The following is a 22382-nucleotide window of genomic DNA, read 5'->3' as shown; positions in this document are numbered from 1 at the left end:
TTCATTTTTTAAAAGCCATCAAATACAATAAATTATGCAAGTTGCATATCGTTGTAATCGCACAGACTTGAGGAGCTTAGTGAACTTAGTTTTACCATAGTGGTAATGGCGTAAACACGAAACCACCCCAAATAAAAAACATTGTGTTTAATGATGAGCGAATAGTGAAATATTCGATATTCGTACGGATATTCGAACAAATATTCGATCCTATTAAAGTCTATGGGAACAAGTATTCGATAATTGAAAAACATCTGCTCGACCACTTGGAGGAAAAAAAACAAGCTAGGGGATTTGAATGCTTATCGAATATTCGGCGAACTATTCGATAGATCGAATACCTTACTATTCGATCGAATATCTATTCGATCGAATAGTATTCACTCATCACTAATAGCATTTTATTTTCAATTTCACCGAACATATAAATTTTTTTTTCTGGTTTTGCAGCATATTTTATGCAAAAATTAAGTCTGTCATTGCAAAGTACAATTAGTGGCACACAAAATAAGAGCTCATGTGAGTCTGTAGGTGAAAAAAATGCTATGGCCTATTAAACACAAGGAGGCAAAAACGAAAACTGGCCCGGGAGCAAAGGGGTTAAATAGAGACAATATTCGTTTATCCGCTTTTGTTTGCTCTTTGTCTTTTAAAGACCATAGCGCTTGCATTTTTTCACCTACAGACCCACAAGTCCTTTTTTTGCCAAACCAATTGAACTTTGCAATGACAGACTTAATTTTCTATAAAATATGCTGCAAATAACACTCTTATTTTTTTGGTCTATGGGGCTGTGTGCCATTTTTTTGTGCCGTTATCTGTACTTTCTATTGGTAGGTTGCTTGCGTATATGCGACTTTTTGAAAGCCTGAGATTTCTCCTCTTTTTAAATCCATTCCTGGCGTTGGCCTCAAATCTTTGGCAGATAATCTATCAGATGATCTTTCTGTGTAAATGGACCCTTAGAATGCGAGATAATTCAGGTGATTCCGCACGCGTCAATACCAAAATTTATTTACAAATTGAGAAAAGGGGGAGATGTAAACTTTTATTATGGAATGAGATTTTTAATTATTATTTTTTATTTAACAGTAATTTTAAGTCCCCTTTATAACTGTACTGATATCTCAGAGATCAATGCAGTATGTACATATACCACATTGATCAATGAGATCATTGCTTCATTACTATGGGCAGAGTAATAGAGTGCCGGAGCACTGGCCCTGAAACAATAACAGACACCCCCCCCCCCCCCCATGTCCGCTATACCACCACTGATGGGCTTTACATAGCATTTAAGTGCAGCTGTCAGTTTTGACAGCTGCATTTAAATGGCTAATTAGCCAGGCGTAACTGTCAGCCCACGCTGGATAACAGCTGGCTACCTGGCCTTTCTGTGTTTTCAATCCACTCCTTTTTTGGTTGCAAAATACTGAGCAAAAATACTGTGTGTGAACATAGCCTTAAAATGTTCTCAGAAATTTAGCTATTCAACAGACCAGAAATTGTGGAAGTGTGGGTATCTCTAAAACATGTAGAATATTTGCCTGGTCCATTGCACATCTGGAAAACCCCCAGATCTATCAGACTAATATATTTAACTCCATACTATTTTATATTTGTTTCCAGGGCATCCGCTTCCGTGGATACAGCATCCCTGAATGCCAGAAGCTGCTCCCCAAGGCACAAGGAGGCGATGAGCCACTACCCGAGGGACTCTTCTGGCTCTTGGTCACGGGACAGGTGCCCACACAAGAACAGGTAAGCTTCCTGTGGAAACCTTGTGTAATCTGCTGACCGTGCTGAGAACTTGAGCCGGCTGTCACAGTAGTAATTCTGCAATCTGTTTAGTGAATAGGGTTGGACAGAATCATTGGTTTAATTTACATTTTTTAGAAGACAACAAATACTTGGTATAAAGCATGAAGGCTGTTCTCTTCGGCATTGCCTGTCTAATTTATCCCATTCGTCCATATTGACATAGTCGAAGAGGATCTCTTGCTGAGGTCCAAAGAGTTGGAAAAAAGAACTGCTCTGTTATAGTCGCTCCTGTTCCGGTGGATTCCAGCTGTCAGTGTGTTTGATGGATGGGAATTCATCAGTAATACTGCATCTCCCTTTAGGCTAAACATTAAATGTCTAGCCACAAAAATTCTCTTGCTGATCAGAACTACAGTGTGAAAAGGTTTGTTTCTGATTACGAGTAAGCTAAATAAAATAAAGGGAATCTGTGTCACTGAAATCTTTCCCCCACCTGAGCTGCTAAATTCTAAGATAGCTGGAGAGACACAGATTCCAGTCACGTCATTAATAGCGATGAGCTGTCACTCCCCCGCAGTAACCCTGCTGATGGCTGTGCTCTGCATCTAAAGGAAGCATCCAGGAATCAATTGTCCGAGATTGTTTATAGTAATTGACTGCACCCCTCGAGAGACACCCTCAAACTGAAAGTAGGGTTTGTTTAAAAAAGGAAACACCCCCATCATCTGCTGTTGACAAGAACTGAGCAGCCCTGTTTCCTTACTGGAGGACGAGCTAGTCCCCCACAGGGTGCTCTTTATAGAGTTATAGATAATTATATCTTCTGGGATACTTTCTCATCAGTCATCCTTATTATAGTAGTCTCTGAGCTTTGTCTTATTTATTACGATGACAGGTTACTTTCAATGATAATTTCACATAATTGGAGGGTAGAGCTGACTTCACTGCAGGCTTCTGTTACACAAGGGTAACATGGAAAGACGCACCAGCTCAACTGCAGGTCTAATGTCACAAACTGACAGCATTGTGACTAGATATGTTTTCGGGTCTCCAGACTTGTGGTCAGGCAGGAATTTGCATCTGTTTTGGCTAGGCTAACACTGGGTTTCTTGTGCCTGTCATTGGGGGGCACAGTACCAGTGGGTATAGGCTACTGCCACTAGGAGGCGACACTAGACTAAAACAGGTGCTGTGTCCCCCAATGAAGCCACAAGAAAGGGATTTTACGGTGAGTACAAAAAAAAATCCTCTTTTCTTGTGCCTGTCATTGGGGGACACAGCACCAGTTTTGGTCTAGTGTCGCTTCCTAGTGACAGTAGCCTATATCCATTAGTCCTGTGTCCCCAATGAAGCCACAAGAAAGGGATTTTACGATGAGTACAAAAGTTTTTTGTTTTTTTTTTGTTTCGCGGTTTCCATTTTAGTAAAAAAAAAAATTATACTTGGTTTTATGTATACATCAAAAAAAAAAAAAGTTTTCCTTTAAGCGTGTTTTCTTATTTTACTGTTATATTCTTGTCAATGCTGCATCTTTTCTGTTTGACAGGTTAATTGGGTTTCTAAAGAGTGGGCAAAGAGGGCTGCTTTACCTTCCCATGTCGTGACTATGCTGGACAACTTCCCCACCAATCTGCATCCTATGTCCCAGTTCAGTGCTGCAATCACTGCCCTTAATAGTGAGAGCAACTTTGCCCGGGCTTATGCTGAAGGAGTTAACAAGGGGAAATACTGGGAGGTAAGAATTCTGCCAGATGTATAGAGTGACCTGTTGTATCTGTTATGATCAGTGTTACACATACTACCAATGAAGGACTTTGCCATGCATCTGCATTATAGGTCACTCATACTGAATAATTGGTATTATCTGAGTTTCTCTATTCCAGACATATAATGGATTTCAGAAAGATTAGTTTACCACCTTTAAAGGTAAACTATGAGGTTAGAAGTGTCTAATCTGCTTATTTCCCTGTAGCGCATGGGGTGCTGAGGATAAAGATAAGTTTCTTATCCTCTGTGCCGTTTTTGTGAGGATTAATTCAATATGCTAATGAGGCGATTTGGTGAATGGGACTACCACCCTCAGTGCACTGATCCACCCTGCCCGGGCCTGCCCTTTCTAATCAGTACTGTGGTGGGGCTATGCAGTGATGTCCCTCTGGCTTTTATAACTGCAGATCGAGGGGGTCGGCTGGCCAAGGTGGATCAGTACACTGAGGGTCGTAGACCCACCCCAGTGTACTAAACCTGCTTATTAGCATATTCATTACACGAAAACTATGCCATCATCCCCTGCACCATAGGGACATATTAGCATTATTAATAGCACAACCACATATAACAGTGTTACTGTTAGCTTTACTATTGACTGTTGATGGGTATTGTGATACTTCTCTTATGTTAAGCCCCTATTACACGAGCCAACATAGAGGAGCAAATAAGCGCTATGTTTGCTCCTTATTCCCCGCTTGATGCTGGCGCTATTACGCGCACCAGCAGAGAGCGAGTAAGTGTGGGGGACGTGTGGGGGGGGGGGTGCTGCCTGGGTGATCGCTAGGTTGTCCGAGCAGCCCACAGAGGATAGCTGCGGTCTGCTGTCACCGCTCCTATTCCACAGAGCGACTGCAGCAGATAGCAGTCGTTTTGTCTTTCAACATGTTGAAAGACAAACGCAAGACAAACGACAGACAAACGACAGCAACTATCAGCCCACATCGTTCATGTTGGCTAATTGTTGCCTTCTATTACACAGGACGATTCTCGGCCTTAACATGTAATAGGGCCTGTATTGCTGTAGGTTTGAGGTTTTTTTTTTTTTTTTTCTTTAAACATTTAGTTTTACCACTGGCCCACACTCTTCTCGTTTCTCTGAAAACTTTGAAAAACTTAAAAAAAAATAAAAATTGTTGCATAAGAGTACAGAAAATTCTGTTTGGGACTCGTAATTTTATTATCCGACCAAATCCATTACGCAGTACTAAGAAAATCCTTAAGGGGGCAGCCCATTACAAAATGCGGACTGTATTTTCCAAGTCTGTTTTTAGAAATCCTCCCTCCTGCTTACAAATCCTAGCTCTTACCAAGCTGAAAAAGCTACGGCTGTTTTCCCTGTACATTTGCTGTATGTGTCGGTGAAATCTAGCTTCGGTTGAGACGAAGGCCGTATCATTTAGATGTGGCATGTTTCAGAGGTGTCCGTGGATCTTCCCCCAACATATACCTTTTTGTGTAAAAAAAAAAAAAAAACCCAAACAAAAAAACAAAACCACTAAATCAATGTGAAGAGGCTTCTGTGCAGGTCCTTGACACGCACAGACACTACTTGATGCATCTGATTCTGAGATGTAGTGTCCTACTAATTAAAAAACAGATGCAAATGTGTGTGATCCGTTTGGATCAGTTTTTCTATTGACTTCCAAAAAAGGATCGAAATGGATGTGTGTTTTTTTTTTTTTTTTTTAACATAAACAAAGTGTTGACTACGTTTTTCTGTCTAAGGGTAAATTCACACGGGCGTATCCGCCAGGAGTTTCACACTCGAAATCCGCAGCTAATCCGCAATACACGTATTATAATTAATACGTGTATGGCGGATTAGCTGCAGATTTCGTGCGTGAAACTCCCTGCGGATCTGCCCGTGTGAATTTACCCTAAATGTAACCAATTAGAAAAACAGATACATTGAACGGATAGGAAAAACGCAGTTTGAACCCAGCCTTAAACAGTGCACATATGAATTATTGGCCATCAAAAAGGAAAAGGATGCCTACTATACAGCACTGTGTGGTTTAGAAGCCTGTACATCATCTGACAGCAGATTTAATGGCTGCTCCCCTACCCATGGATTTTGTAGCTTGCAGAAGTGGTGTCCACCATCAAAATCAGGGGCATTTCCACATCCTGATTTGGATTTAGACAGACCACATATGATTGCGTTTTCCAAATCTCCTCCATGTCCATTGTACAGTAATTTGCTCTGGATTTGCAGTGTGATATCTGCATTGGACACCAAAGCGACTTCTGGTTGCTGCAGTTTACCTCTTTTCCTGTGAGTTTTAGCTGCACAAGGTCGGTCTTGTGTGCCCTTGCATCACCTTCTCCAACACTTTAGTTTGTTTATGAAGGAGGAGCTAGGAGTTTCCATGAACGTTTCCCCCTCTGTCCTTGGCGTTATGACAGGTCTGTCACACATTTACACAGATTGCTGTGTGATTGTCAGGACACTAACACATGGTGCTAGAGCGAGTGGCTGGTCCCGTGCGGAGCCAATTTTAGGTTACCATTGTATAATAGCAGGGCAAAGAGAAACTATTGTTTGTGAATACGAGCCAGCCACTGAAGCTCATGTGACTTCTCAATGTCATCCAGCCCTTGGAGTCTGAGGTAGAATCCCTCCCATTAGCTTGTATGTACACGCTCTGTAAAGGGCATGCAGAGCATTTAATGTATGTGCCGGGCACAGGGAATGACGTACTTTGTGTTGGACTCCTTGACACTGCTCTAAAAAGCACTCATGGAAACTACTCAGAACATGTGGGATAGATAAGCTGTCTGCATGCAGGAAGCCAAGATTGCCCTACAGAAACTTGCTTCAATGCTTTCTGGTTTCTATACCATAATGGAATGCAATGACTTGCAGTAATCCAGTAAACCAAATGCAGTAAACCAAACTCTACTTTAACAAGTAATAGAAAAGTAAAAAAAGATGGAGAATGTGATCGCTGTCTTTCAACATGTCAAAAGATAATCCATTGTCCGTCGCACATGGTTCAGTATAATAGGAGATGTGCACTTGATAGCTGTCGGTAAGTAAGCACCAATCTGGCATATCGGCTTTCTCTTGTCTTGCAGGTCAGACCATGTAATACAGCCTTTATAGTATGCTCAGAGCTATACACGTGGGGAGATAACGGATAGGGAGATAAAACACATTATCCTTCCAAGTGTCGCAGAGGCAGAGCTGAGCTGCAGCATGCATACCTCCTCCCTCCCTGTATGATTGATGTACAGAACTTCCACCACTGAGCCTTGTACATGAATTATGCATGGAGGGAAGAAAGTACATACTGCAGATCAGCACCACCACTGATACCTAAAGGGGTTTTTCAATTTAAAAATACTTGTCCAATATCCACACGATAGGGGGACAAGTGTAAGTTTGCAGGAGGGGTCCAACCTCTGCACCCCGGGAATTTCTCTATAAACATTCCGGCTCCTTTGTTATGAATCGAGCTGCCGGTCAGTAGTCTGGTTTTTTCGGCAGCTCCATAGAAAATGTAATGCAACCGCTGGTCACATGTCCACCCTCAGCTCATAACAAAGGAGCAGGGTCAGTGATGGATAAATCCCTGGGGGGGCACAGAGGTTGGACCTCCTTCAATCTCATACTTGTCCATTATCCTGAGTAGAGCTTAACGAATTTACAGTACAACAAAGTGAATCGCTTTGTATGCTTGCCAATCTGCTTATCAGCCTGCTGCTTTTGTCCATGCCACTCTGAGCTGTGAAACTTCTCCCAGGACTGGATCCAGCTTTTCCAGGCACTGGGGGCAAAGTGGCCCAGACATCAAAGGCAGCAGGCTGATAAGCAGATGGTTGCATTTCTGACGCGATTCGCTTCGTTTGTGCTGTAAATTCGCTCATCACTAATTCTAAGAATAGGGGACAAATATTTTTACATTGTAAAACCCCTTTTAAGCTTAGAAGGAAAACATGGTTTTATCAGCTATCTGCCCATGTCTGCAGATCTCAGCATGATATTCAGCTGACTGATTGCACTATAGATTTTTATTTGGTTCAGGCACATTTTGGAGCTAGTTGAAAGTCTGAGCCAAGTGGATTTGAGATACCCATTATAGAATGTGCCACCCTAAATATGGGTAGGATCTAAGGGCGTGCAGAACCAAAACATTGGTTATATTATCTGCCCCTCACCCCTTTTAGATGCATTTGTTATCCTTATACTTGGATGTTGGCTTGTCACACCCAGGGAATGGGGTCAATGCTTCTCATGTGTGTGACTGGGATGGTGCATCTTGCTTCATAACAAGCAACAGTAAATGAAATAATTTATATAATTTACCTTATATATTCTGTCAATAGCTTTTTAAGCAGTAGACAGTATACATAAGATATTGGTTTTAAGCACAAGGTCCTTGGCTATACATAATTCTGAGTTAAACACTAGTTTGCCTCACAGCTATTTCAGACGATTCCATCATGAATATGCTCAGCTGTGCATTTATGTTTATTTTTATTGGTATAAGGGAATAGGTAGCTACAAGACCCCATTTGTCAGTGGGGTATCCCTTACAAGGAAGCATGAAGAGGAGATCTCTCCATACGTAGCATACTGGTTTCATAGAGATCATTACACTGCCTATTAGACCACCTACACCAGCTTGAAAGTCTCCTAAAGTAAACACATTGCATGCACTTGCAGGAACAAAGGGTTTAGGTTTGTCAAAGTCCAATAAGTCAGTTACCATTTTAACACCATTTTTTTCTCTTCAAAGTTGATCTATGAAGACTCAATGGATTTGATTGCAAAACTCCCATGCATTGCAGCCAAGATCTACCGTAACCTTTACCGCGAGGGAAGCAGCATTGGAGCCATAGACTCCAACCTGGACTGGTCCTACAATTTCACAAACATGCTTGGATACACAGACCCCCAGTTCACAGAGCTCATGAGACTCTATCTCACCATCCACAGGTATTGGGGATTTGTATGGAAACAGATATAGCAGAGTTTAACAGGGCATCTAAACAGTTTTTAGTTTAAACTTCTCGTTGTCTTTAGAAGAGAGGGTACAACTGGATTGAAGTCAGTACTTTGACAATTTTTCCCCCCTTTAAATTCCAGTGACCATGAAGGAGGGAATGTAAGTGCACACACCAGTCACTTGGTTGGCAGTGCCCTGTCTGATCCTTACCTCTCTTTTGCCGCTGCCATGAATGGACTTGCTGGTCCTCTCCATGGACTGGCCAATCAGGTCTGTATATTATCGCACATCTGCCCTGAGTCATTTCTTGTATTGTACAGATTTTTTAAAAATCTACTTTTTTTCTTACAGGAGGTACTAGTATGGTTAACAAGCCTACAGAAGGATTTGGGTGGGGAAGTATCAGATGAGCAGCTCAGAGACTACATCTGGAACACACTGAATTCTGGCAGGGTATGTGCAGGCTGTATTTTCCTATATACATTTATTGTATTTTTATTGTGCCTGTTTTTAGGTTATTGCACACTTTATATTGTTCATGACAGGTGGTACCTGGGTACGGTCATGCTGTCCTCAGAAAGACAGATCCTCGCTACACATGCCAGAGAGAATTTGCCCTTAAGCATCTTCCCAATGATCCTATGTTCAAGCTGGTGGCTCAGCTCTACAAGATTGTACCCAACGTGTTACTGGAGCAAGGAAAAGCCAAGAACCCCTGGCCCAATGTAGATGCTCACAGTGGTGTCCTCCTACAGGTAAGAATATGGCAAATATTACATGACAGCATATAAATGACTTTACTTACAATAGTGACACCTAGTGTTAGTAAAGTGAGTGCCAATTGGCAAGATTAGTGCTTGTTTGCAGAGCTTTTACAAAGCTCAGTTGTGTGGCCTATGAGCTTCATCATAGCCAGGCATTGTTTACACAGGAAGACATGTGAATTTCTAACATTGATATAGATGTGCCCACAAAAGGTGCAATCAGCTGATGATCAATTTCTCGTTTGCCAGCTGATCGCTGGTCCTTTTACAGAGTCCAGTTATTAACAGTGGGCATGCCTGCCAACAATAGACTCTTGTAGGTGGGTCTTATGGGCTATTCCCATCTCGCCTAGTTATCCCCTATCCTTAGGGTAGGGAATAACAAAGCTGATCACTGGCTAAGACCCCACCAATCCCAAGAGTGTGTTCAGTGTGAATGCTGAACTCTGAAGTGTTCAGTGACCCTATAGAGTGTGACTGGAACTGGCGCTGTAAGCATTCTATTAATTGAGGGAAAGATTCTGTCCCCATTTAAGGGATTGGCGGGGATCCTGCTAGTCAGACCCCCAGCGATCAGCTAGTTATCTCCCTTTGGGAAGGGACTATTAAGAGCTTCCACAGGGTGAAGCAGACTGGTTCTTTATAAAACCTAACACTGCAAATTACTTTAGAACTATTGCTGCTGTCTTTGAAGTCTGTGTTGCTCCACTCCAACTTTTCCCAGCACTGGATCCAGCTTTTCCCGGCACCCAGGGAGGAATGGCACAGACTTTAAGGCCAGCCGATCCCAACAAATCGATTCGCTTAAATTTTACTGTAAAGTTGCTTGTCACTAATTGCAACTCAAGGGTTTTTTAAGAAAATATGGCCCATCACTAGATCATTGTGGGTCCTACCTCTGACACCCCCCCCCCCCAGATAGAAGAACTGAGAAGCTATAGTGCTAGGTTCTTTCCATCCACCTCACAGAAAGGGAACTGCAGCATTGTCTTATTAAAGTGAATGCAGTTTCCCGCATAGCCATTTTGGTACAGAAGTGTACAAAGTCCCATTAAAGCAGATACGGTGCCAGTCACCTACAATGTTTAGCTCAGTGTATTTATCCAATAACTGATTATTTTTTTGCTCTTACAGTATTATGGAATGAAGGAGATGAATTACTATACAGTCCTCTTCGGAGTGTCAAGAGCTTTGGGCGTCCTGTCTCAGCTCATCTGGAGCCGTGCACTTGGGTTCCCTCTGGAGAGGCCTAAATCTCTGAGCACAGATGGCCTCATGCAGCTAGTGGGAACAAAATCTGGTTAATAAGAATGGAATACCGAAGGCTTCACTTGAACCAGGTGAAAAACCAAGTAAAAGACAGTACACCTTTCGTTTCAACAGACTGCTTTGCACCCATTGTCTTCTGAGCGCTGACAGGAACACACTTCTGGTTATTTATGCTGAAATTTCATCACAAAATATTCTGTTCATCTTCCTTCCCTGCTGGAGAGTCAGTTCTCCGCCAGGAAAGGGTTCATGTGCTGCCGGTAGGGATCAGACTTGTAATTCAGTGGTTACCTGTACCCTCCACTTTTACTTATTTATAAACAGCTGTGCAGATGTATAGCCTGCCGGACTCAATGTATCTTGGTCTGATCCAAATATACTGTGAAAAATCAGTGGCCTTTGCAGATGCTCTAGCAAAGGAACATATCTTCATAGATGTCTTTTGGTAAACACTATAAGGTAGTGTTGCCTTCTTCAACTTACACAGTTCATCCATTCACCCTTGTAAAAACAAACAACCCACAAAGCTTTACATTGCTGCAACACTACTGTGTGGTCAATGTTGAAGCTGCCCGTTCCAGGCACGTCTGATACATGGGGGGGTGGAATTGTAATGGACAACTCTGACTCCCTGCTGGCTGCTTTTCTGGGATTTTTATATTGTTTTTATATCTGAGAATGTTCCCTTCTCTGTTCATTAGAGAACCAAGAACTGTCTCGCAGCAACACTTCTGCGAGGATGTGCAGCTTTTTATTCCTGGTTCTGGTCCTTTCTTAAATGCAAATTTATTTTGCTTTTTTGTGTGTAGAATCCTGCCTTTCCCCAGATTTATCAGTCATGAATGAATTTTTTTTTCTTCGGTGTATGATAAAAGGTAAAGCCACTGTGATGGAGATGCTTCAGGTATATAAAAGTTTTGTTTCCTGTTTAAAAGCTGTTTTGCATCTATATTAGTCCCACAGCAGCGTGCACTAACCAATATCTAGCCGTGTCTAGGTTGTGCAAGATGCTGAATTTATTATCTAAGTTGCTTTCACACCAGTTTTTTTTTTTTTTTTTTTTTCTTGCTACAGCTGAACTGAAAGTAGTTTCTTGCTGCTACTACAACTGTTAATAAAGAAAGTAATGACAGGAAGTAAAACGATTACTAATGTAATGTGGAAAGTCATATGGCATTATTAGGTATTACTTTATGCTGCTACTATCTCTTTCAAGATCAAACCAATTGCTCCCAACCAAGTAAAACTAGTCTGGCATAGCCATCTTCCTCGGCAGCACTGGAAATTGCCAATAAGCATCTAGAAAAGAAAGGGAATCAGTAAAATGTAACTATATAATACACTCCTCCACCACCCTCTAACTGTGTAATATTCCTGTCCCCCCCCCCCCCCCCCTCTTGTCCGTGCAGGCAGACCATGCCAGCAGATGCTGTGCAAATTACAGATGGATGTTCAGATTCACAATAGACTTAAGGTTGTTCTGTACAAATGCAAAATAAATGTTTTTATTAACTACATCACTTGTGTGTTTGCTTGATTTTCAGCTACTTTCCTCTTAATTGATTGCCTTGGATTTATTTTACTGGTCTAAAGGCCCTATTCCACCAACAGATCTGACGACAGATTATCTGCCAAAGATTTGAAGCCAAACCCAGGAACAGACTATAGAAAGAGAACAGGTCATAAAGGAAAGACTGGATTTCTCCTCTTTTTAAATCCACTCCTGGGTTTGGCTTCAAATATTTGGCATATAATCTGTCGTCAGATCTGTTGGTGGAATAGGGCCTTAAGAACAGTTATAGTGGTGTGTTTAATGTGCTTATTGGAATTGGGCTGGGTTCACATTTGCTGTACTTTTACATTACAAATAGTCATTGGAGCAAAACACCGAAAAGTTGATGTCAGCACGTCCTTTTTACACCAACATGAATGGTACCTAGTGGGCTCTATTAACTTTAATGGTGTTTCCAGCATTCCATTTGTGAATATCCCCTTAGGCCACATTCCCACATTGCAGTCACCACATTCAGGGGTACAATCAGTTGAATTTTTGGCATCAAGAAGCTGCACTCTTTTGATCACACTGCACGGATATGCTGCAGATTTTATGCAGTGGATAAGATAAATTATAAAAATATGCTTAGAATCTGCAATAGGTAGACATGTGGGAACTTACAGTAAGGGTCTTAGACAAAGTGATCTACAGGAGGAAGCGAGCACCTACAGCACCTGTCAGGCCTATAGTAGAGTCTGCTGCTGCCACTGCTGCTGACCAAACTATCTGCATTCGTCTCCCACTGCCTGGCGAAGATGGATGCAGCCTTAAAGAGGATGTACCACCAGGTACGTCGTCTTTAACCTGACACGGATAGAACGGCGCTGTCACAGGGAAGCCGGTGCCACTGTCAGTTTTTCGAACTGCGGCCCGGTTGCCCTGTACGGCGCCGTTCTTTCCACAGTTACCGGCTGGTGCTCAAGCACTGGAGGTAGGCCGGCCTGCCCCCAGTGGGAGAGAATTCCCTCTCCTCTGACGCAGCTCCATTAGAATCAAAGGCGCCGCGTCATAGGGGGGGGGGGGGGGGAATTCCCTTCCACTGGGGGCGGGCCGACCTACCTCCAGTGCTTGAGCATCGGCAGTGGAAAGAATGGCGCCGTACAGGGGAACTGGGCCGCGGATCGAAAAACGGACCGCGGCACCGGCTTCCCCGTGGCTGCGCCGTTCTATCCCTGTCTCAGGTTAAAGGGGAATGTACCTGGTGGACAATGTAGTATGTAATGTAGTGGCAGATAGGTTAGAGAGGGGACAGAACAATGAGGAGGGAGGAGAAGGGTCCTGTGGGGGGAGGATAAGAGCAGTGCATAGGGAGATCCATATGTTGCGGATGAACAGTGGGGATGATTGTAGCCACAGCACAGTAATAAATCCCATTTCTTATAATGAAGCGGTTAAACTCGATGGTAATATAAAGTGTATGGTTACTAATGCCAGAAGTCTAGCCAGCAAGATGGGGGAGCTAGAGGCCTTGGTTCTGGAGGAGTCCATTGATGTGGTTGGTGTGACTGAGACATGGCTGGACTCGTCACATGACTGGGCTGTCAATATTCAGGGATTTACGTTGTTCAGAAGGGACCGGGTGGGCAGAAGGGGAGGAGTATGTCTGTATGTCAGAAATGATATTAAAGTGAGTGTAAAAGATGCAATAGTGGGCGATGACTGTGATGATGTGGAAGCATTGTGGGTAGAGCTACAGAAGGAGGTAAAGAGTGAAAAAAATTTTCTTGGTGTAATCTATAGACCCCCCAACATTACTGAGGAGGTAGATGGCCAGTTGAATAGACAAATAGAGCGGGCTGTCCGGGAGGGGACAGTAGTGATAATGGGGGACCTCAACTACCCAGATATAGATTGGGGTCACGGTTCAGCTAAAACCACAAAGGGGAGGGAATTTCTTAACCTCCTGCAGGATAATTTTCTGGGCCAGTTTGTGGAGGAGCCAACTAGAAGTGATGCCTTGTTGGATCTGGTTATTTCTAACAACGCTGAGCTGGTTGGGGATGTCACTGTCCATGAACACCTGGGGAATAGTGACCACAATATAGTGACTTTTAGCTTAAAGTGTAGAAAAGAAAAACATGTTGGGAGGGCAAAAACTCTTAATTTTAAAAGGGCCAATTTTCCTGGGTTAAGGGCAGAACTTCAGGGCATAGACTGGGAGCGTCTGCTGTCACATACGGATACAGCTAATAAATGGGAAATCTTCAAATCCACATTAAATAACTGTACTGCCAAATATATTCCTATGGGTAACAAATATAAACGGTTAAAATCAAATCCCACATGGCTTACAACCGAGGTTAGAGGGGCTATAAATGAAAAAAAGGGGCATTCAAAAAATATAAATCAGAGGGGTCAGCTGTAGCATTTAAACATTACAAAGAAGTCAACAAAACCTGTAAAAATGTAATAAAAGCAGCAAAAATTCACAATGAAAGGCAGGTAGCTATAGATAGCAAAAGAAACCCCCAAAAATTCTTCAAATATATTAATGCAAAAAAAACCAAGGTCAGAGCATGTAGGACCCCTAAATAATGGTGACTGGGAGTTAATAACTGGGGATCAGGAGAAAGCTGAGTTACTTAATGGCTTCTTCAGTTCTGTATATACAAAAGAGGATGGAGCTGTGGTGGGTGGGGCCAGTACTGAGGTGGGTGGGGCCAGTGCTGCTAACACATGTAATGTACTGAACTGGTTTACTATAGATATGGTCCAAGATAAATTAAACAAACTCAATGTAACCAAAGCTCCAGGGCCTGATGGATTACACCCCAGAGTTCTTAGGGAACTCAGTTCTGTAATTTCTCTACCCTTGTATGAAATATTCCGTGATTCTTTGCTTACTGGTATTGTGCCGAGGGACTGGCGTAAGGCAAATGTAGTGCCGATCTTCAAAAAGGGCTCTCGAACTTCCCCAGGTAACTATAGACCCGTAAGCTTAACGTCCATTGTGGGGAAACTATTTGAGGGGCTTATAAGGGACTACAGCCAGGAATATGTAGTGGCTAATAGTATTATAAGTGATAACCAGCATGGTTTTACTAAGGACAGAAGCTGTCAAACCAACCTAATATGTTTCTATGAAGAGGTAAGTAGAAGCCTGGATGGCGGCGCGGCTGTGGATATAGTGTACCTGGATTTTGCAAAAGCGTTTGACACAGTTCCTCATGGACGTCTGATGGGTAAGTTAAAGTCTTATCGGTTTGGAAAATTTTATGTGTAACTGGATTGAAAACTGGCTTAATAATCGTACCCAGAGAGTGGTGGTCAATGATTCCTACTCCGAATGGTCCCCGGTAATAAGTGGTGTACCCCAAGGGTCAGTACTGGGCCCTCTTCTGTTTAACTTGTTTATTAATGATATTGAGAATGGAATTAACAGCAATGTTTCTATCTTTGCAGATGACACCAAGCTTTGTAGTACAGTACAGTCTATGGAGGATGTGCAGATGTTACAGGATGACTTAGACACACTGAGTGTTTGGGCGTCCACTTGGCAAATGAGGTTCAATGTGGATAAATGTAAAGTTATGCACCTGGGTACTAATAACCCGCATGCATCATATGTCCTGGGGGGAGTTACTCTGGGAGAGTCTCTGATAGAGAAGGATCTGGGTATACTTGTAGATAATAGACTACAGAACAGCACACAATGTCAGTCAGCTGCTTCTAAGGCCAGCAGGATATTGTCATGCATTAAAACAGGCCTGGACTCACGGGACAGGGATATAATATTACCGCTCTATAAAGCCTTGGTGCGGCCCCACCTGGAGTATGCCGTCCAGTTTTGGAACCCGATTCATAAAAAGGATGTTCTAGAGCTGGAGAGGGTACAAAGACGGGCAACTAAACTAATAAGGGGAATGGAACATCTTAGTTATGAGGAGAGATTAAAAGAATTACATTTGTTTAGTCTGGAGAAGAGACGTTTAAGGGGAGATATGATTAACTTATTTAAATATATAAATGGCCCCTACAAGAAATATGGGGAAAAGATGTTCCAGGTAAAACCCCCTCAAAGGACAAGGGGGCACTGCCTCCGCCTGGAGAAAAAAAGGTTCAATCTCCGGAGGCGACAAGTCGTCTTTACCACAGGATCTGGTCACAGCAAAAACAGTAGAGGGCTTCAAAACAGGGCTAGACAAGTTCTTAGACCAAAATAATATAAATGCATATGTATAGAACTATCCCTCCCCCTTCCCTGTATCCATCCCCTCCTTGGTTGAACTTGATGGACATGTGTCTTTTTTCAACCGTATTAACTATGTAACTATGTAACCCCTTAACGACCGCGGGCGTAAGTGTACGCCCCTAAAACCCGTGCCTTAACGCAAACGGGCGTACATTTACGCCCGCGGTTTCCCCCGATCGCTGCGTGTACACACGCAGCGATCGGGGAAGAGGCCTGCTATTATGTATAGCAGGCCATCCTAGCTTGTCGGCACGGGGGGTGGTTAACCCCTCCCATGCTGACGATCGCCGCTATTGGCTGATTAATTCAGATCAGCCAATAGCTGCGATCTGAAGCTTTCCGTGTCATCGATGACCCGGAAAAAAAATGGCCAAGGCCGAGGACTGCACCGACCGCCATTACTGTTAAAAGTAACAGTGGCCAAGGTGCCACGTCCCGATCGCCGTGATCGGCTGGCCGGGACAGACCGGCCGATCACGGCGATATAAGTCCCCAAAAAGTGTTAAATACCTGCTGGGGACACCTCAGCTAGGTAGCTGAGGTGTCCCCAGCAGGTATTGGCACATACTCACCTGATCCCGGCGTCCCGATCGCTTCTTCTGGGTCCCGATCGTGTCCTCTTCTTTGTCGCGTCTTCGGGTATATCCGGGTATGTCCCGGCTTCGGCTCCCCTCGGCAATTTCTGGAATTCGGGACCTACTGCCCCCTAGCGGCTGATAAGTATATAATACACATATCCGTAGCTATATGGTTGAAGAAAGGTGTTTTTTTTTTGTTTTTGTTTTGTGTTTTTTTTTTTTCAGTTTCCGCACCCTATCGCCACTGAGTGCTGATCAGCATCGCACGTAAGTGCGCCGCTGATCAGCAACTCCTCCTTTTTGGCGTAGGGTGTTTTTTTTTCTATATCCTACAGCCACGTTTTGCTGATAAGTACCGCACATAATTGCAGCATTTATCAGCAACTCCTTTCTTGGCGTAGGTTTTTTTTTTTTTTATACTTCATGTTAAAAAGACACGTAAAAAACACTATTACACTATAAGAAATAAAGTTTTACACTACACCACTACGCCTACATATCCCATATACTAGTCCCCGTATAAAGATGGCCCCCAGGGTGTTTTCGGTGTCGGACGCATACGTTATTATTGCCTCAGACACCGAAACAGCCAGTGAGGATGAATGGGGGGTCCTTCTTTCCTCTTTTCATCCTCATCCTCATCCTCCAGTGACGTGTCTGGGGGTAGCGTAGCGGACGTCCCCTCCCCCCCCCCCCCCCCCCCCCCCCCCCCCAGACACGTCTTTTCCGCCAGTGCCGTCACAATAAGAGATGACTGTATGCCACGAAATTCTACAAACTCTGTGAGAGTACTTCAGGGTACACTTACAGATTTAGGGTACGTGCACACTGCGGAATGGCGAAGGATAACCCTTTGTGCATTCCGCAGCTGGCACCCGCCGGCGGACTGATGGAGGCGCGCGTCTCCGCCCGTGTCATAGACTCCATTCTATGCACGGGCGGATTCCATCGTCCATCCAAAGAATGAACACGTTTATTCTTGGACTGAGAGCGGAATCCGCCCGTGCATAGAATGCAGTGTGACACGAGCGGAGACGCGCGCCCGCATCAGTCTGCCGGCGGGTGCCAGCTGCGGAATGCACAAAGGGTTATCCTTCGCCATTCCGCAGTGTGCACGTACCCTTAGAGTGTATGAAGGAAGGGACACCCGAATCCAGCCCCCAGATGCGCCCCCCCCCCCATATCCTCAGAGTTAGTGGGAAGATCATTTGGGAACTGATCTTCCCACTGCTGGATAAAGGTTACCACCACTTGTACGGGGATAACCTTTATACCAGCACCCCCTCTTCCGGTCCCTCGCTGCCCGAGCTACTGTAGCTTGCGGCACGATCCGAAAATATCAGAAGCAGTAATAGAGCCCTAATATTTAGCAGCCATGGAGAGGACCCAGCGCTTCTGGATATGAAGGACCCCGTATCGCACCAGGGCAACATTTTCCAGGTGACGTCCCCCACACTGGAGAACGGGAGACCCCAGAAGAAGTGCAGAGTGTGGCGTAACAGGGGGGTCAGGAAGGACACCATTTTCCAGTGTGCCACCTGTCCTGATCCCCCCGGCCTCTGCATACTGGATCGCTTCAAGTCGTACCACATGTCATTGGGGTTCTACATTATCTAAATTCTGTCCCTTATTCCTATTTCAGGGGTCACGTTGATCCAGGGATTATTCTGATTGCCATTATGGAGTCAGGAATTTTTCACAGTGATGAGGCTACTGTCGTCTGCTTCACAAGGGTTTTTTGCCTTCCTCTGGATCAACACAGGTTGAATTTGATGGACACCTGTCATTTTCAACCTTATAAACTAATAATTGGCCTAATACCCCCAAATAAATTAGAATTGTCCCTTTTCCCCAGCTAAATAGGTATGGCCGCCATTCCCATTAGAGGATGCCATGATGCAATTACAAAGCCTCTGTGCGGCCAGGACAATAGAAACCCCCCCACAAGTGACCCCATTCTGGAAACTACACCCCATAAGGAATCTAACAAGGGGGGCAGCAATTTTCACGGCACATGTTCTACATATGTACCCGTCGCCAGTGGGGTCCATATGCTCACTGCACCCCTTGTTAGATTCCTTATGGGGTGTTGTTTCCAGAATGGGGTCACTTGGGGGGGGGGTGTTTCTACTGTCTTGGCAGCACAGGGGCTTTGTAATTGCGACATGGCCTCCATCCTCCATTCCAGCCTCTAAATGGCGCTCTGTCCCTTCGATGGCTTGCCCTGCGCCATTTGGATTTTGAAGGGTGGATTTGGCCAGAATGGATGATGAATGTCATGTCGCATTTACAGAGCCCTCGTGCTGCCAAAACAGTGGAAATCCCCCACAAGTGACCCCATTCTGGAAACGACACCCCTGAAGGAATCTAACAAGGGGTGCAATGAGGATATGGACCCCTTGATGACGGGCACATTTGTGCCATGAAAGTGAAAAAATGAAAATTTTCACTTTCACGTTACATTGTTCCACATTTGTGCCCATCACCAGTGGGGTCCATATGCTCACTGAACCCCTTGTTAAGATTCCTTGAGGGGTGTAGTTTCCAGAATGGGGTCATTTGTGGGGGGTTTCCAGTGTTTTGGCAGCACGAGGGCTCTGTAAATGCATTCCAGTGAAATCCAGCTTCCAAAAGCCAATTTGCGCTTCTTCCCTTTGGAGGCTTGTCCTGCGCCCGCTTGGCACTTTATGTCCACATGTGGGGTATTTCCGTACTCGGGAGAAACTGCGCTACACGTTTTTTGGGTTGTTATTCCTTTTATCCCTTTGTGAAAATAAAAAATTTAAGGCTAGAACAACGTTTCAGTGTAAAAAATAAATTTTGGGGTCCAAATGCTCACCGCACCCCTAGTTACATTCCTTGAGGGGTGTAGTTTTCTAAATGGTGTCCCTTTAGGGGTGTTTTTTAGGTTTTGGCACCCCAGAGCCTTTGCCAACCTGAAGTGGTACAGTCAAAAAAGACCAAATGTAACCGAGCCATTGAAATTCACTAGGCGCTCCTTTATATCTGAGGCTTGTGGTTGCTTGAGGTCAAATAGCGCATTAGGGCCACATATGGGGTATTTCTATAAACTGCAGAAATGGGGCAATCAATATTGGGGTGCATTTCTCTGGTAATAGGTTTATAATTATGAAAGATATTGGATTACAATAAAATCTCTGCACAGAAAATTAAAATTTTCAAATTTCTTACACACTTAGCTTTTATTTCTGTGACTCTCCTAAAGGGTTAAAAAAAACTTTCTGGATGTGCTTTTGCAGAGTTTTGGGGGTGCAGTTTCTGAAATGGGGTGCTTTGTGGGGCTTTCTAACATAGTCCCCTCAAATACACTTTAAACCTGAACAGGTCCCTAAAAATATCTGATTTTGAAATTTTACTGAAAATTTGGAAATTTGCTGCTAATGTTTTACACTTTCTATTGTCTAAAAAAAATGAAAGCGTTTAATAAATGCCGCCAACATAAAGTAGACATGTTGCTAATGCTATTTAATATATAATTTGTGGCATAACCATTTTCTGTATAAGCAGAAAAGTTTCAAAGTTGGAAAAATGCAATTTTTCACGTTATTTTTTTTTTTTTTTTAATAAAGATTTGTTATAAGTATCGACTCCATTTTACCAGAAACGTGAAGTACAATATGTCACGAGAAAACAATCTCCGAATCAGCTGGATAGGTAAAAGCATCCCGAAGTTATTAATGAATAAAGTGACAAAGGTCAAATTCATAAAATTTGCCTCGGTCCTTAAGGCCATTTTAGGCCCGGTCCTTAAGGGGTTAAGGATTCCTGGAAAAGTGGATACAGACATATCTTTAAGTTCGCTTATCTTCAGCAATAAGGCATTTACAGTAATTGCCAGCAAAATCTGTGGTTCTTGTTATGGAAACACTGTAATTTCCACTGTAGAAAATCTACAGCATATACACCAAAAGTAAAAGCCTAACAATGTCCAAACAAAAAGATACCTCCGCGCAGACCATGTAAACTAATAGTAACTATTTTATAGTGCATATCAACAGAACGCGTTTTTGGAGCGCTGGGCTCCCTTTCTCAAACCTCGAGGATATACTTGAGAATATCCTTAAGTTTTAAAAAAAGGGAGCCTAGCGCTCCAGAAATGCGTCACCTGTGGATATATACATTATTAATTTACAAAAATAAATAGTTACTATTAGTTAATGCGGTCTGCGCGGAGGTGTCTCTTTTTGGTTTGGACATTTTACCTGGATTTCTGTACCCGGATGGGTGACAGTGGATGACCTCCAGCAGCGGCCGACATTTATTTGCTCTATCATTGATGGCCTATTCTCAGGATCACGATCAATCACTGATCGTAGAAAGCTGCCACCTCTGCCGGTCAGTTATTCAATTGCCATGGCAATATTTATATGGTAACTAGGTCTGGAAGCAGTCGGCTGCGTTCACTGTCCAGTGGTCGTGCATTCCTGGTTAATGCAGCTCTGCTCCAGTTCACTTGTGCAGTTTTACTGCAAAATAACTTTCAGGTAAAATTGTCATCTGCAATAAAACAAAAAAAACCACATCAGCGCAGTTTACAGCTGCCACGAGTGTCTCTACCTGTATGCTGTCATGTGATTATGTCACGGTGGAACTTAAGTTCTGTTTAACAGGTTACATAATGAAGGCATATTACTGTCAGCATATCCTAGGATATGGAGGAAGCAATCTCCTCCGGTGGTAGGTGCTCATTAGTCATTCTAGTTCCAGCCATGCAGAGAATGAGGCTAGTTATCTACAGAAATAACATTACCATGTACTAATATAAACCGGGGTTTTATGGCATCACTTGAAATGGTTCTTTAATCATCCTATGATAGAAGAATAAGGAAGGGTGAAGATTGCAACACATGTAAAGTTCAGGATGGTCTTAGCTGCTGCCTGGTTTTCTTGTGGAGTTGATGGATATCATATTTCTGTACAGTATGTCCTTCAGTGCAGATGAGATCTAAGTTTAGTCTATACCCCCCACCCCAGGCCATGTATTACATGAACACTTGCTGCCTTTCAGCAATGTATTACTTTTGCTGCAGCATTACAAATAACATGAACAATAGCTGGGACTAAGGTCTCATTCACACATCAGTATTTTGTAGTTTTTTTTTTTTTTGTTTGTTTTTTAAGCCAGTACCTCAATTGGATCCTAAACACACATAAGGTTCAATAGTAACATGTCCATTAGTCCGTACGGCATTGTATTGATATTTAATAGCTGTAAGAGGTTGTATGTAAATCAGGTTGTGAAATGTACCTAGATGTGACTGTTTAACCACTTCTTTTATTTATAGATACCAATGCCTATTAAGCATTCACCTGCCACTCGGAGCTACAGGTGGTACCCAGCCTTTTTATATTGATGGCCTATCTTGAGAATAAACCATCAGTTTTGAATCCATGATGGTCCAACTCCCACCACCCCTGCAAATCAGCCTCTTGAAGAGGTTACAGCATCCATGGTCTTCTCTCCTCTTCACAATAACTTGGGCTGGGGTGGTTTAAAGGCATTATCCAACACTACAAAAA

General features: G+C 43.3%; 1 protein-coding gene across 1 annotated transcript in view; it reads left to right on the top strand.

Annotated features, from left to right (window-relative positions):
• Positions 1-11748, top strand: part of CS (citrate synthase) — a 30398-nt gene extending 18650 nt beyond the window's left edge. Inside the window, exons 5-11 of the mRNA XM_069970052.1 lie at positions 1630-1761; positions 3308-3496; positions 8274-8473; positions 8624-8753; positions 8835-8936; positions 9029-9238; positions 10382-11748. Coding sequence (XP_069826153.1) covers positions 1630-1761; positions 3308-3496; positions 8274-8473; positions 8624-8753; positions 8835-8936; positions 9029-9238; positions 10382-10552 — 1134 coding nt within the window. The 3' untranslated portion in view covers positions 10553-11748. The remainder of the gene's footprint in view (positions 1-1629; positions 1762-3307; positions 3497-8273; positions 8474-8623; positions 8754-8834; positions 8937-9028; positions 9239-10381) is intronic.
• The last annotated feature ends 10634 nt before the right edge of the window (positions 11749-22382 follow it).

This window comes from Dendropsophus ebraccatus, chromosome 5 (assembly GCF_027789765.1).
Source record: "Dendropsophus ebraccatus isolate aDenEbr1 chromosome 5, aDenEbr1.pat, whole genome shotgun sequence".
NCBI lineage: Eukaryota > Metazoa > Chordata > Amphibia > Anura > Hylidae > Dendropsophus > Dendropsophus ebraccatus.
This window is presented reverse-complemented; position numbering and strand designations above follow the sequence as displayed.